The sequence below is a fragment of the Amblyraja radiata genome, chromosome 13 (genome assembly GCF_010909765.2).
Source record: "Amblyraja radiata isolate CabotCenter1 chromosome 13, sAmbRad1.1.pri, whole genome shotgun sequence".
Classification (NCBI taxonomy): Eukaryota; Metazoa; Chordata; class Chondrichthyes; order Rajiformes; family Rajidae; genus Amblyraja; species Amblyraja radiata.
Window position 1 is genome coordinate 46,076,461 of NC_045968.1, and position 16,604 is coordinate 46,093,064.

A 16,604-nucleotide genomic window follows, 5' to 3' on the forward strand; every position below is an offset into this window, starting at 1 on the left:
TGGGGGGGGGGGGGAAAGGTGGGGGGGTGACGTCACTCGCAGCATGAGGAAGACGGCACGCATACCCAATGTGACATCATCAGCGAAAGGCAGTCTTTTTTAAATTCAAAGTTTTGTCATATTTTTGAACATTTTCAGTAATAACTCCAGAAATAAAGCATGACATTTTCAGATAAGACGATTTTGGACTTCATGGGGAAAATGTCTACCGGAATAGTTTGTCATATGCATCAATGATCTGGATGATGATGTGGTAAATTGGATTAGTAAGTATGCAGATGATACTAAGATAGATGGTATTGTGGATAATGAAGTAGATTTTCAAAGTCTACAGAAAGATTTAGGCCATTTGGAAGAGTGGACTGAAAGATGGCAGATGGAGTTTAATGCAGATAAGTGTGAGGTGCTACATCTTGGCAGAACAAATCAAAATAGGACGTACATGGTAAATGGTAGCGAATTGAGGAATGCAGTTGAACAGAGGGATCTAGGAATAGTTCCCTGAAGGTGGAATCTCATGTAGATAGGGTGGTAAAGAAAGCTTTTGGTGTGCTGGCCTTTATAAATCAGAGCATTGAGTATTGAAGTTGGGATGTAATGTTAAAATTGTACAAGGCATTGGTGAGGCCAATTCTGGAGTATGGTGTACAATTTTGGTCGCCAAATTATAGGAAAGATGTCACCAAAATAGAGAGATTACAGAAGAGATTTACTAGAATGTTGCCTGGGTTTCAGCACCTAAGTTACAGAGAAAGGTTGAACCAGATAGGTCTTTATTCTTTGGAGCGCAGAAGGTTAAGGGGGGACTTGATAGAGGTCTTTAAAATTATGAGAGGGATAGACAGAGTTGACGTGGATAAGCTTTTTCCATTGAGAGTAGGGAATATTCAAACAAGAGGACATGATTTGAGAATTAAGGGACAAAAGTTTAGGGGTAACACGAGGGGGAACTTCTTTACTCAGGTGGCTGTGTGGAATGAGCTTCCAGTGGAAGTGGTGGCGGCAGGTTCGATTTTATAATTTAAAAATAAATTGGATAGGTATATGGACGGGAAAGGAATGGAGGGTTATGGTCTGAGTGCAGATAGATGGGACTAGGTGAGAGTAAGTGTTCTGCACGGACTAGAAGGGCCGAGATGGCCTGTTTCCGTGCTGTAATTGTTATATGGTTATATGGAATATGTAAAAATGTTACCGTTTCCGAGTCATTTTTTCGCGAAGATGTGATTACACACAAACAAATACACACACACACACACACACACACACACGCACACACACACACACATGCACACACACACACACACACACACACACACACACACACACACACACACACACACACACACACACACACACACACACACATACACATCCAAGATCAGACTTTTAATAGATAGATAGATAGATAGATAGATAGATAGATAGATAGATAGATAGATAGCTAGATAGATAGATAGATAGATAGATAGATAGATAGATAGATAGATAGATAGATAGATAGATAGATAGATAGATTGATTGATTGATTATGTGGAGGGTGGGGGAAACTTTTTTTATCTCTTTCCTCAACCGAGATGTGACTTTTTCCTTATCGTATCTCCGTTTGCACTGTGGCCTAACATCGTGAAGCTGGCAGCCTCTAGCTGGGGACTGACTTTGGGAGCCCCAACCGTGGGAGCCTGCAGACTTTAACATCATGGAGCTCGTGATCCCTTTGTCAGGGACTGGCTAAATGGGAGCTCCAAGCTGCAGGAGCTTCGACTGCCCCGATCACGGGTACTTCAATCGCCCCGACATGGGAGCTTCGATCGCCGGCTGCGTGAGCTTCAATCGTCCCGACATGGGAGCTTCGATCACCGGCTGCGGGAGCTTCAATCGCCCCGACTGGTTGACTCCCTCTACCGCGGGAGAAAAAGGAGGAAAGAAGATTAGACTTTATTGCCTTCCATCACAGTGAGGAATGTGGAGGAGCCGCTGTGATGGATGTTTATGTTAAAGTTTTCTGTGGTTGTGTGTTTCGTTGCTATTTTGGTATGACTGTAATCAAATTCCTCGTATGATTTACATGTTTTGTTTTCATACTTGGCTAATAAAATCAATTACAATTACAATTACAATCTCTAAGTTCGAAGACCACAAAACTATAGGTTGATGCTCCAGTATAGACTGCTGTACGGTACAGGGATCCTCTTCCAGACACGTCATTAAAACAAAGCCCATCCGCTCGCTCAGGTAGATTCAGAGCATGGACTCACAGAGAAGATATTCCTGGTGTCCTGACCAATAGTTTTTGTCAAACAGTTTTGTAAAACAGGTTATCGTGTTGTTCACAAATTCACTGCGTTACAACAGGGACCACACTGGCATTCATTAGACTGTGACGCACTTTGGGATGTTGTGAAAGGAATACGAAAGGTGTTTTATAAATGCATATCTTTTTATTTCAAGGGGAATGCTGGAAAATAGCTGCTGGCCCTCCACCGACCCCTTAAGCATGCATTCTATCCTCCAGTTGTAAAATAATGCTTCCTCAATGCAAATCTACATATGTTACCCCATACCTGAAATCCATGGCCTCTGCTCATTGACACCTCTGCAATGGGAAAAACACACAGTCAATCAGCCCCTCAATACCTCTCCTGTCTATTCCCCTCATTATTTTGAATACCTCATACAGGACTCTCCTCCTCCTTCTCCTCCCTCAGCTTTCTCTGCTCCAATCAAACCCACATTATCCAATCTCTCTCACATGGAGGCAACTTCCAGGTGAATCCACACCAAAATGCATCACCTCACATTTTTAAATTCTATCTGCCTCAGATCTGCCCACCTTACCAATTCTGCAATATTGTTCTATAGCCAAGCAAAGCCCACTTTACTGTTAACAATAACACTAGTTGTAATGTCATCTACAGTCTTACTGATCTTACCGCCCCTTCAGCTTTATTCTCAGAGCCGGTGATTGACAGCAGGCGCCGGAAGGGGCGTCACCATCCCAGCGAATAACAGGCCAATAATTTTTGTAATGTTTCACCGATCGGAACTAAACTTGGTGCGCTTGGTGTAGAGGAGAACGGCGATTAAGGTGTCGAAAAAATCCTAGCAATATACGGTAATGGTTTTGCACAAATTTAAAAACAACGCAAACCGGAAGAGGACAAGATGAGAGTTTTAATAATAGTATAGAAGATAGATAGATAGATAGATAGATAGATAGAGATAGATAGATAGATAGATAGATAGATAGATAGATAGATAGATAGATAGATAGATAGATAGATAGATAGATAGATAGATAGATAGATAGATAGATAGATAGAGAGATAGAGAGATAGAGAGATAGAGAGATAGATAGATAGATAGATAGATAGATAGATAGATAGATAGATAGATAAGAATATGGATAGAAGATAGATAGAATAATATAAGCCATTTAATACTTCTTCCTTTTCAATGGTAAGGTTCTGGAAATGCACTGACCCTCCCTGAATTTTCCAACCACAATATTCTTCCGTGTACAGATGAGTATTTACTGAAGACCTCATTGGCTTCCTCCATCTTGTAGATGTTTGTCCACTGATCCCTACACTTCCCACGATTTTCTCTGAACAAGCAGATGAAGCCATCCATTTGAATGGTATTTGTGATGGCGGAGGCACAGTGTTTGAAGACCATAGCGACAATGAAGAAAATGTGAGAATCAAAACAGGAAAATATTAAAAGGGGAAAGCAGCTTGATGTTGCCCGTTTATATACCATTAAGGCTTCAAGATGTACCCCTGACTGTCTGCTTTTTGATCTATCTCCCTTACAATTTCAATGGTCTTGCCACCAATGTTTTTGGAGAAGGTTGCTTTCTATGATCAGTCAAATACAACAACATTGTGATTATAATCATGTGAACAATGTTTTGGAATGTTTTCCAAATAAACTTGATTTAAACCAGAAAAATACGATTATTGTAACAAAAAAAATAGTCAAGACGTTACTAGTTGGCAGTGCATTTGAAGCTCTCAGATGCTGTATTCATTGCTTATGAAATGCTCCATTGGGATTTGTAAAGAGGCCATTAGCAAAAAAATAGTGGAATATTATAAAAAGCATATTGGTGAAATTCAACACCAGTTTTAAGATAAACATTATGTGTAAAATATTGGCAATGGAAGATATGAGAGAAATTTGTAGCTTTTTACAAGAAAGATATTTGATCTCAGCATTTGTTGAGTAGAGGGTGGAGGGTCTAAATTAATGCTATTAGAGTCTGGATTAAATTTTAGGTGCATTGTTTAAACTGCTCCAGTAACTCTTCCTGTTGCTTTCCAGTTGATGCTTGCAAGGCTTGAGACGAGTACAGATCCCCTGCTACCAGTCACTCTGAAACCATTGCTAATGACAGTCCGAGATGAGCGCTACATGTATGGAAAGGAGCTGTGTGTCTGGCACGTTGCTCTTAGCAATGAGGACATGGCAAATTTAGTAAGTTTCACTATTGTTTCTATACTTTTTTTTAGAGATACAGTATGGAATCAGGCCCTTCGTTCCACCGAGTCCATGTTGACCATCCATCACCATTTCACACTAGTTCAACGTTATCTCACTTTCGCATCCACTCTGTACTGTTGCCCTCTGTAACACTTGGAGCAACCTTACAGATTCCAATTAACCTACAAACCTGCAGGTCTTTGGGATGTGGGGGAAACTGGAGCATCTGGAGGAAACACACGCAGTTGCAGGGAGAATATGCAAACTCCACGCCGGTCCCAACTTCAGGCTCAAACCCATTTCTCTGGCACTGTGAGGCAGCAGCTCTACCAGCTGCACCTCTGTGCCATTCTTACTGCTGAAGAGTCCTCAGTTTTATGAAAAAGATGCAATAAATCACACTATTTTGAGGGATTGGCTGTTTGCACATGTGATATATTATTAAATCCATTGTTTGGGAATATTACCAAGTGCAGCACCGCAACAGTAATTTATCCCCTCAGGCCAGTTACTGTAAGTCCTACTTTCATTACAATAGTTTCCACAAATCATAATTTCACAGGCTTCTAGTTTCAACATGGTGGGATATAAGATGCCTTTTTTGGAGAGCAGATAGGATATATATTTAGTGATAGGATATATATTTAGTGATACATATGGGAGTCATTTGGTGTCACAGATATGACAAAGTATCAAAATTCATTCTTGGCACGTTCATGGACTTTTTTCGTCAATTTTTGACTTTTCATTATCTGCTGTCAAATTGAAATGTAACATATTTTGGGCTTTATTTCCAACATGTGTGGTAATAAAATATATTGACAAATGAGCAAAATACAAAGTGCCGGAGGAACTCAGAGGGTCAGGCAGCATCCGTGGAGACTGGTCGGGTCCCGATCTGAAACATCTCCACAGACGCTGCCTGACCTGCTCTGTCTTGTTCAAGAACCTGTATCTGCAGCTTCTTGTGATTCCATATTGACAAATGACCTTGTCAGACAAAGAACTGCCAAGATCGCTCTCAGTAATCATTCTCATGGCTGACCTTCTCAATGGACCAGTAACACTTTAAACTTTAAACTTCTTATGAATGAAAATGGATGCAGGACTTGATTTGTGACTGCCAACTTAGAAAACAGCATTGCTCCCAAAGAGATCCCAATTTGTGCAGAGTTATTCAAACAACAGTGGTGAGGAAAATATTTCATTTGAAGTTGATTTGAAAGGCGTTTATTATCGTATGCACAAGTGCAGTGTGGAACAGGTACAATGAAACACTTGCTTGCAGCAACAGTATCACAGGCATGTTGACTCAGATAACACGCAGAAATTACATTAAACAAAAACTATATATAATGTTCTGGAGGACAGTGTAAAGAAAGAAGACTGCAAAACAAAACAAGATATTAGTACAAAATACAAATATTTAAAAAAGCAAGTCCGTGACTGCAAGATTTGGTCCATGGTGTTCCATTGGGTGAGATAGGATTAGTGTTGTACTGATTGATTCTAGATAGTTGCAGGAAAGTAGCTGTTCCTGACCTGGTAGTGTGTGACTTCAGGTTGCTGTACCTCATGCCCGATGGTAGCAGCGAGAAGAGGGCATGACCCAGATGCTGGGGATCCTTGATGATACATGCTGCCTTCTTGAAGCAGCATCTCATGGAATGCTTTTAATGGAGGGGAGGACTATATTCTAGGTGGACCAGGCTGAATCAACCACACTTTGAGCTTCTTGCATTCCTGTGGGTTGCAATTGTTGTACCAGGCCATGATGCAACCAGCCAGGATACTTTATTCAGCACACCTGTACAATCTCTTTAAACTTCTAAGAAAGTAGAGGTGCTCCACGTCTTCTTTGTGACTACATTCACTGTAATTTTATTTATTGGGTTAGGAAAAAGAAACACCGTCAAAAAGCAATGTTGTGAATCACTGTGGCTGGAGCTAGTGTGTCCAAGTGGGCCAACCAGCTTCCAGTTGTATCTCTGTGTCTCATTCTTGCATGTTTGTGCTTTAGAATTTAAACGTTACCACATTCTGTCACTGGATTTCACGTGGACTCAAACAGCAGAGCCCAGTCTGACTGAGATCCCTCAACATAAAAGGCATTTAGATTGGGTACATGGATAGGAAAGGAGCCGAGGGATACAGTCCTGATGCAGGCAAATGGGATTAACATTGATAGGCGCTACGGTCAGCATGGATGAGGAAGGAGAAAAGGCCCATTTGTTAATTAATTCTATGATTCCAAGGAGTATCAGCACGTGCTGTTGTCATGAGATGTTTGATTAAAGGTAATCAAGGTTTTAAACCAAGCTTAGTATGTAGGATTCATCTTAAAGAGCAGCTAAAAGCTACCTGCTTCAAGCTCTTTGTGCATGGACTTTCGATGAGTTGTCCAATGTTTCTGGTAACCATCTTAAACATTCCAGTCCATTAACAAACAAATGAACAGCACCAACCAACTTCTCCATCATTAATTAGTGTGGCCATTCACATCCCTAGCTTTACTTGAGTGGTTTAGATAGGTCCTGTTTGGACAACTCACGCTAACCCCATGCTGATGTTACCAACTTAATTGCCTGAACTGCCCTATCCATTATTTGTCCCCTTCTCTTGTCTTCCTCTCAGTTAGAATGATGGGTCTATTTTATTTATCCGAAGTGAAAGTGGCACAAACTGGTACTTTTACAGCTCTGCTGGACATTCATCTATTTGAAAATTTTCACTTAAAAGATGCAGCCTCAACTGTTCTTTTCCACCTTATATAATGTCCACCCTGATCACATTACTTTAACCATTTCCATTGCATTATGTAGTCCAACTTTCTAACTAATCCTAACCAATCCATAACCTAATTTAAACATAGCAATGATGTAGTATTCAAAATTCTACACTTTATTGGGATCTCATAAGTAACCACTGCCATTTCTGGGTCACATGCTCTTTTCTCTCACTTGTTGATTAAGTACCATAAGTAATGCATGCAGACAAAGAAAGGCACAATGCTGCATTGTATAAATGGACACAAATGATTTTTCATCGATTTTACACAATTTTTCCCATCTGCTTCTGCTTAACCTTCAACTCTCCTTGTCTAAGATCCACACTCTATTTTCCTCCCAATTTTGAGTTGTCTCAAAGTTACTCATGTATTTTACCAGCCTTGAATTTTTCAAACCCAGTTTCTCTATGAACATATGTCAACATTATTGCAGAGATGCTGCCTGACCTGCAGAGTTACTCCAGCACTTTTCTTTATGCCAGTGTTGTGACGAGTTGGTCAGTTATCTCTCCCTTTCTCATGAATCACATTCATCTTTCCCCAACTTTGGATTGACAACCAACTGCGCATGTCTGAGACCCATTTTTCAGTGCAAATTCATCATGCATTTCCATGGCTCTGTTGCCTCATTCACTACCTATTTCATTTGCACATTCACAGCAGTCTAATATCCATTGGTGAACTATACCCAGGTAATGTAATCCAATTCAAATATAATTTTTAAGAATTCCTTTGAAGAATATTTCTGTCATATTATTCAAGAGCCCTGGAAAATATTTACTGTTGACCTACTATTTCCATCGTCCCTTCAAATGATTAGTTTGATATTCTCACATGATGCCATTTCTGACAGTCCTGTTTTATTCACTTAAATCCCAAAATATCACAATGATCCCATTAGTAGAGCCACTGCTTCTGTGCACCAAAGACATCATTGAAAAACACCAAATAATTAATTGCCACAGAGGGCTGCGGAGGCAGAGTCAATGGATATTTTTAAGGCAGCGATAGATAGATTCTTCACTACTATGAGTGTCAGGGGTTATGGGGATAAGGCAGGAGAATGAGATTAAAAGGGAAAGATAGATCAGGTGTGATTGAATGGCGGAGTAGACTTGATGGGCCGAATGGCCTAATTCTGTTCCTATCACATATGAACACTGATGTACACCGATTCAATTTTGACCTTGGGTGCTGTCTGTGTGGACTTTGCATGTTATTCCTGTGACTACATTGGAAATCACTGGATTCTATGACATCCTCCCACATCCCAAAGATGTGCCAGTTTGTGGCTTACTTGGCCACTGTAAATTGCCCTTGGTTTATAGATGAGTGTTAAAATCTGGGGGCATTTGATGAGAATATGTCCCACTGTAGGAGCTCATTCAAGAGCTCTCCCGAGTTTAAAAAAAATCATACTCGTGGAAGCACGTGGAATGTACGTAGCAGGTACGTCGGAGTTCGGGACGTCTCTTAGCGGCTCGTAACGCTAACGGAAGGTACTCAGGAAATGCGGTAAGCTCAGGAGTACTCGTGAAGATTTTTCAACAGGGAGAACTCTTGAATGAACTCTTACAGTGGGACTGGGCCATTAGGATGATTGTAAAATGGGTGGCTTATTGTCATCTTGGATTCGATGGGCTGAAGGGCTTGTTTCCATGCTGGATCTCTCTATGGCTCTCCAACTCTAGAATATATCATTATCCACATCCAGTTTGTTTGAATATACCATTATCCATTTTCTTTTAATTTCAGAATCCCAAATCTAAACATTGTGGGACCGTCAAAGTTTAAAAAAATCATGTCCCATGTAAGGATTTATTCCTTAACACACAGTAAACCTCCGGGTAGATATTTTCCAAACATGATTTGACTTTTTCCTTGCAATTTCTTACGAAAAGGTAATAAACAACCCTGACTTTATTACATTTGAGCTTCTTGAATATAAGACTTTGAGTTAATTTCAAATCCCTATAAATGACAAACTAAATTACTTAACAGTTGTCAAATTTAACGTTGGAATCTCATGTCTGGAATTATAGATTATTGCATCTTGTTTGGTGAAAATAACTAAACATTACCATAATTTAGTCTTTATTTCTTTCAGTTTTATTTATTCCAAATCTAATTCAGATCCATACTCATTAATTGATTAAAACAAAACATGAAGCACATCAAGCTGGACACGGATAAATAAAGAGCATGTGACATGTTACAACATATTGCCAATCTGCTTCTGGCTTTCTGTGGAAACAGAGAAAACAAGTTGCCACTCATTTGCTTTAAACTGCATGAAACAATTATTTTTCAACTGGCTTATTTAATTTAGGATTTAAGCTTAAAACATCTCTTAATGCTTCACAGCATTCATTTCCCTTGTTTAAAACATTTCCATGACAGAAATTAGTTGTTAATGTTTGGCTCAAATGTTTTTCCATGCTTGGCTTACAAACTAAAACAATTCAATAGATCAAGTGAAACCCATGTCCTGTCCTACATCCTAGGAACATTATCCACATAATGCATCAGGAACTTAAATAGTTGCCAACTTTGAAGGAATATTCAGGTTGTGAGTCAGTGACACATTCGCAACGATTGATGAAGCTTCTGAATCAAAGCATGATTCAATTATTACGGATCATTCATGTACAAAACAAAGACTGTAAATGCTTACCAGCTTGAAGCAGAATACTGACTGATACTGAGTGCAAACAGCAGACCCCTTTTAGAAGCCACTTTCAAAGAAGGATTCCCGAGACAAACAATTAGGCATTCCTGCACATAAACTGAAATTTCCAACTAAATTTCAAAAGCCTAATGCTGAATTGGATGATTTGATTGATCATTGTATTGTCTAATATATACAGGTTATTAGAATGATATATGTTTTCCAATTCTATTGGAATTCATTCTTTATTGCTCTTCTGAGTAGTTTCTTAATTTCAAAAGAATACATAGGAATTTAGACACAAAATGCTGGAGTAACTCAGCAGATCAGGCAGCATTTCTGGAGAGAATGAATGGATGACGATTCGTGTTGAGACCCTTCTTCAGTCTGAAGAAGGATCTTGACCCGAACCATCACCTATTCCTTCTCTCCGGAGATGCTGCCTGGCCCGCTGAGTTACTCCAGCATTTTGTGTCTATCTTCGGTGTATAACCAGCATCTGCAGTTCCTTCCGACACATAGGAATTTATAGTGCCAAAGAGTCTTTTTACTCCATTGAGCCAATGTCCACCAAAGATACACTATCCAGACTAATTTCAGTTTCAACTCTCAGTTTACAGACCTAAAGGTCATGCATGCGGCAAATGCTCATCAAGGGACTTTTTAAATTTGATGAGAGGTTTACCCTTGACCAGTCTTTCAGGCAGCAGGTACTAACCTCGACCAATCCGACTGAAAATAAACCTTTCCTCAATCAAGGTTCTCTGGTGATCGACCCCTTTTCTCAGAGAAATAGATCCTTCCAGTCACCTCTCGCCAGCCTCTCATAATGTTGTGCAAATTATGTGTAATTTTAAACAGGAAAGCTGTGGGAAAAAAACGATGAGAAATGTCCCTGTATTTGGTCTCTTTAACCTTATTGTTCACCAACTAAGCAATACATATCAAACATTTTAACCTAGAAGCTTTTTCCATCCGACATAGATTCCCCTGTTTCATACATTGTACATTTCTGATTAGATTTATACACGTGCAGTAGATTTGGTAATAGATTTTAATGTGAATTTGTCGGCCTTCCTTTGTGTGTCATGTTTTTTTCAGCCGAGCCAAAAGATTTAAGAAAAATAAAACTCTCTAATGTATATAGATTCTCAGTTCATTTCAAAATTAGGAAAAGTATACTAGACAATTTAAGATTGAGTTGGACTAATTTTTGTCTGGGCCAGTGATTATACTGTTAGAACATAGAACAAATGTGCCTATCCAAAAGCCACTTAAACGCCACTATTGGATCTGCCTCCACCACCACCCCTGGCCGTGTGTACCTGGCCCCCATCACTATCTGTGTAAAAAACTCTCCCTGCACATCTTCCCTAAATGTTCCCCTCTCACCTGAACACCCTGTAGTTATAGGTAAATGAGCTGCAAGTTATTTTCTAAATGAGGAGGAGCTGCGTTGTAATGCAACGCAAAGGGATCTAGGGGTATTAGTACATGAATCACTAAAAGTTAGTATGCAGGTGCAGCAAGCAATCAGGAAGGCCAATGGAGTTTTGGCCTTTATTGCTAGGGGGATTGAGTATAAAAACACGGAGGTCTTGCTGCAGCTGTACACAGTATTAGTGAGACCACATTTGGAATACTGTGTACAGTTCTGGGGTCCATACTTAAGAAAGGATGTACTAGCCCTGGAGGCAGTGCAGCGAAGGTTTACAAGATTAATTCCTGCAATGAGGGGATTGACATATGAGGAAAGGTTAAGTAGGCTGGAACTCTACTCTTTGGCGTTTAGAAGAATGAGAGGCGATCTCATTGAAACATATAAGATCGTGAGGGGCCTTGATCGGGTGGATGCACCGAGGATGTTCCCAATGATCGGGGAAACTAGAACTAGGGGACATAGTTGCAGAATAAGGGGGGGCTCTTTTAAAACTGAGATGAGGAAGAACTTCTTCACCCAGAGGGTGGTTAATTTATGGAATTCACTGCCCCAGGGAGCAGTGGAAGCAGAAACGTTAAATATATTTAAGACTAAAATAGATGGTTTTTTAGCTGCCAAGGGGATAAGGGGCTACGGGGAGAGGGCAGGGATATGGACCTAGGTATGGTTAGTATAGTAAGACCTGAGTGATCTCCTGGACAAGTGTCGATCGCCTGGATTGGGGTCGGAGAGGAATTTCCCGGATTTTTTTCCCGAATTGGACCTGGGTTTTTATCCGTTTTTTTGCCTCCCCCAGGAGATCACGAGGTTCTTGGGGTGGAGAGGGGTGATAGCGGTATAAAGGGGAGGGTAGTGTCTTGTGTTCTGTGTCTTGTGTCTACTGTTTGTGGGTAAGTGTGTCTGTTTAGTGTTCAGCCATGAGCGAATGGCGGTGCGGGCTCGACGGACCTGGTGGTCTACTCTCGCACCTACTTTCTATGTTTCTATGTTTCTATGTTACCTGTAACTGCAGAAATGTTGGCCATCATTCTGCAGAATGTGGGTGAGGTGGGTGGGATGACTTGATGGTTGGAGCACAAAAGTAATGCAGTTCCAGATAGTGCACGGAATGAAGCTAATTTACAGATGCAGTGACCCAAATTTAATTCTGCACTGTCTACATATTTTCTATGTGACAACATGGGTTTACCTTCCACAATCCAAAGCCCTGTTGGTCTTGAGGTTAATTAACCAATGTAAATAGCACGTGTGGTGAGTGAGAGGAATATCAGGGTGATTTAAAGGGCATGCAAGAGAGAGAGGTTTAGAGATACGGAGCAGAAACAGGCCCTTCGGCCCACCGAGTCCCCGCCGACCAGTGATCTCTGTACTCTAGCATACATTACACACTAGGGACAATTTACAATTTTTACCAAAGCCAATTAACCAACAAATCTGTTTGTCTTTGGAGTGTGGGAGGAAACCGGAGCTCCCAGGGAAAACCCACATGGTCACAGGGAGAACGTATAAACTCCGTACAGACAGCACCCATAGTCAGGATCAAACTCAGGTTTCTGGCGCTGTAAGGCAGCAACTCTACCGCTGCGCCACCGTGCCGCCCAAGTTTGTACGGTGAAATAAGTGGGGGAATCGGTTTAATAAGGTTGCCCTGAGCACCACGATTGACTAAATAGGCTGAATGGCCTCCTCCCATGTCTGAGGGAAAATAGTATGAGGAAATAATGGGAGCTTTGATGGTGGTCTTTCCCTGGAATGGTCCAAGTAGAAAGTAGCAAATAGAAACACTGCCGAATAATGAAAATAAACAACTGGGGGCTATTTAGACTGATTATTTTTATTGAATAAATGCTGGAATCTAATCATAAGGGAATGGTACAAGACACCCGAGGAAATCACACGATTATCCGTCAGCATGGTTTTATGGAAGGCCAACTGACAAGTCTATCATGTTATTTATTGAGGTGTTAACAAAGAGTGAAGATGAGGAGAAACCAGTGAACATAGGAGTTTTGAACATGCATTAACCTACCACAAGGTTTCTATACAAAATATACCTCAGAGGGTTGTGATGATGTGATCCTGGAGTGGAATAAGTTGATGGACAGTAAACTGTTACAAGTGACCTGCTACTTGACTGTTATAGAGAGCATAGGAAGCCAACAGATGGAATGACATTTCATACAACAAGGTTCCTTATTTCAGTAGGAAAAATAGACAGCTTGAATCATTTTTCATGCTATTAAACTTCAATGTTCAAAGGGATTTTGTTGCCCTTACCGAGGAATCACAGAAAGTGAACATGTTACGAATTAAGGCTTTATTCCAAGGGGATCTGTGCATAAAAAAGAAGGGTTTGTTGCCATTACGCAAAGCTCTGATGAGATTACAGCTGCTGCACTGTGTGAAAAGTTGCACTCTAAGGCCTGTCCCACTTGGGAGATTTTTCAGTGGACTGCCGGCGACTGACAAGTTCGCGGCACTCGCTGAAAAACCGGGAACTGGAACGGCGACTGTTAGAGTGGAACACACACACACACACACACACACACACACAAACACATCGCAAAGGCGGGGGCCAGGGAAAGCGGGGGAGCCCTGTCTGAAATTCACACGGTGCAAAGCCAAGGTGATACGGACACACACTGCGATGAACAGGAAGGTTAAGACGGCTAGCACAGTGTACGGTATGTCCTTTAAAAGAGGGGGGGAGGGGGGGGTGGGGAGAAGGGGGAGAAGGGAGAGAGAAGGGAGGAGAAGGAGTGGACACTATTAAGAAGCCAGACAACTTTTAATAAGCCAGAGTTACACAGCTGTGAAGTTTAGTGGGCATTTAACATTTCCGGTTGGTTATCCTCGGTTCTGCTTACATTTTTTTTCCCCAATGAGCCAATGAAAATGCCCCGTCAGCAAAGGCGATTAACTAAAACTACCTACGACTACCCATAACTACATGGCGACCCCACTACAACTGCACCTAAGACTACACGATTATCAATTTTCTCCATGGTGACCAATTTTTGGTTACAGAAAATGTTTCAACATGTTGAAAAATTTGCGGTGACCATACTGAGACCCCGACTAGATCCCAGAATGCGGGAACTCCTCGCAACCATGAAGGAAATTCACCAGAGACCACCAGCGAACATGTGGTGACCTTGTGGCAATTATGAGGCGAGCGCAGAGTCTCCTGCACTCGCCTAAAAAGTTGCCTAAGTGGGACAGGCCCTTAAACCTATCCAAGGGTGCACTTGCCTTGAGTTAATGCTTCAGTATATTGGTCTCTGGAATGGAGATATAATGCTACAGGAGGATCAAAAGAAAATTTCACCAAAAGCAAATCTCATTGCAACATTTTATAATCTGGAGAGATGTGGCTATGGTTGGCAAGATGTTACACCTTGATCTTATTGAGTGTGGGGCTGCCTTGAGGTACAGGTCCACCACCCATTTTCCAGCACCTCGGTTCCAGAGCCTTTCTGGATTATCTGTTTTGCCGGACCAACAGAGGTCAAGGCCTTGGGGGACCGAGATACTGGCCCGCAAAGTTGGCCACAGAAGTTGGCTATGGGGACGGATCTGCCGGCTCCGGTTAAGCTGGAGTTCCAGAGCCCCGGCTGCAAGGGGCAGATTCGACCAGCTGATCAGCGCAGAGTCCAGATCGGCCACCTCACTCAGCCCTGGCACCATGTTTTCGGGGGGGGGGGGGGGGGGTTGTCCAGATTAAAGTGGGGGGAGGGGGTGCTGGAATATCAGTTGCTGGAAATTTGGTGGTGGACCTGTACTGTGCTTTTGAACTAATTTCTTTTGTTCTTATATCAAAATCATTGTCCATCGCTTGGACAGGTCATGATCACAGTAAAGGGTCAGAGTGGATTATCCCATCTTGTATTGTTTGGCCATTATCATCCTTATGTGCTCCTGAAATATTTTTTTTTTTTTTTTTTTTTTTTAATATACCGCTTCATTTTTTTTTAAGCTTTAAGAAAAAGATAGAAGTAAGGAAAGTAAAGAAGGTGCGCAAGAGTCGTGAAGTGCAAGAGAGTGTTGGGAAAAGAAAGCCCCTTAGAAAAGAAGTTAGAGAAGGAAGTGAAGTAAGAAAGTAGACCCTAGAAAAGAAAGAAAAAGAAAGTAAGGACAATCGCTCTATTATAACATTAAACTCCACAGAAAGACTACCAACCAAGTCTGTTTTTGTTGTTTTACCTCCCATTGCCAAGTCCTGATACCATTTATTTATTTATTTATTTTTAAAATTACTATTGCACCTCATGCTTGTAATAGGTCCATAAACGTAGACCACGTCTTTTGGAATTGGTTTGCTTTACCTGCTAAGAGGAATCTCGTCTCTTCCAGATGTAATGTTTCAAACATATTTGATGTCCACATTTTTATTGTTGGTGTGGGCGCATTTTTCCAGAATTTAAGTATGAGCTTTTTTCCCATTATTAGCCCGTAATTGAGTAAATTCTTCTGATACACGTTTAATTCAGGGATACCTTCCGATATCCCAAAAATGATCCATTCTGGTTTTGGTACCAGTCTTATTTTAATTAATTTTGAAAAAATATCAAATATTCCATGCCAGAATTTTTGGATTTTTGTACAAAAAACAAAAGAATGCGCTATGGTAGCTTCTTGACACAGACATTTATCACAGATTGGTGAAACATTAGGAAAGATTTTATTTAATTTAGTTTTTGAATAATATAGTCTATGTAATGTTTTGAATTGGATAAGCGTATGTCGTACATTGATCGAGCATTTATGCACCTGTAGTAAATGATTATCCCAGCTCTCTTTTGAAATTTTTATAGCTAATTCTTGTTCCCAGTCTCTTCTAATTCCATCTGTTGTGGGTATTTCTATGTTTAAAATGATATTATATAAGTACGATATTAAATTAGCTGATTCCGCCTTTGTCTTCATTGCTTCATCCAGTAAGTCGGTAGGCATATTATGATAGTCTTTTGTGTATTTTTTCAGATAATCACAAATTTGAAGATATTTAAAATATTGGTTATTTTTCAAATTATATTTCAGTTGTAGTTGTTGAAATGATAGTAATTTTCCCACTTCATACAGATCTTCGAGCGTTTTGATTCCCATTCTTTCCCATTGTATAAATGATTTGTCTATGATTGATGGTTTAAACGATGGGTTATTGACTATTGGTATTGAGAGAGATAGGTTTCTTAATTTTAGATTCTGTTTTATTTGTTTCC

At 40.6% G+C, this 16,604-nt stretch overlaps 1 protein-coding gene across 1 annotated transcript in view; it reads left to right on the forward strand.

Annotated features, from left to right (window-relative positions):
• The window catches only part of LOC116979969, an 89,322-nt gene that overhangs the window by 39,416 nt on the left and 33,302 nt on the right, over positions 1–16,604 (forward strand). The window contains exon 3 of the mRNA XM_033031954.1: positions 4,327–4,479. Coding sequence (XP_032887845.1) covers positions 4,327–4,479 — 153 coding nt within the window. The remainder of the gene's footprint in view (positions 1–4,326; positions 4,480–16,604) is intronic.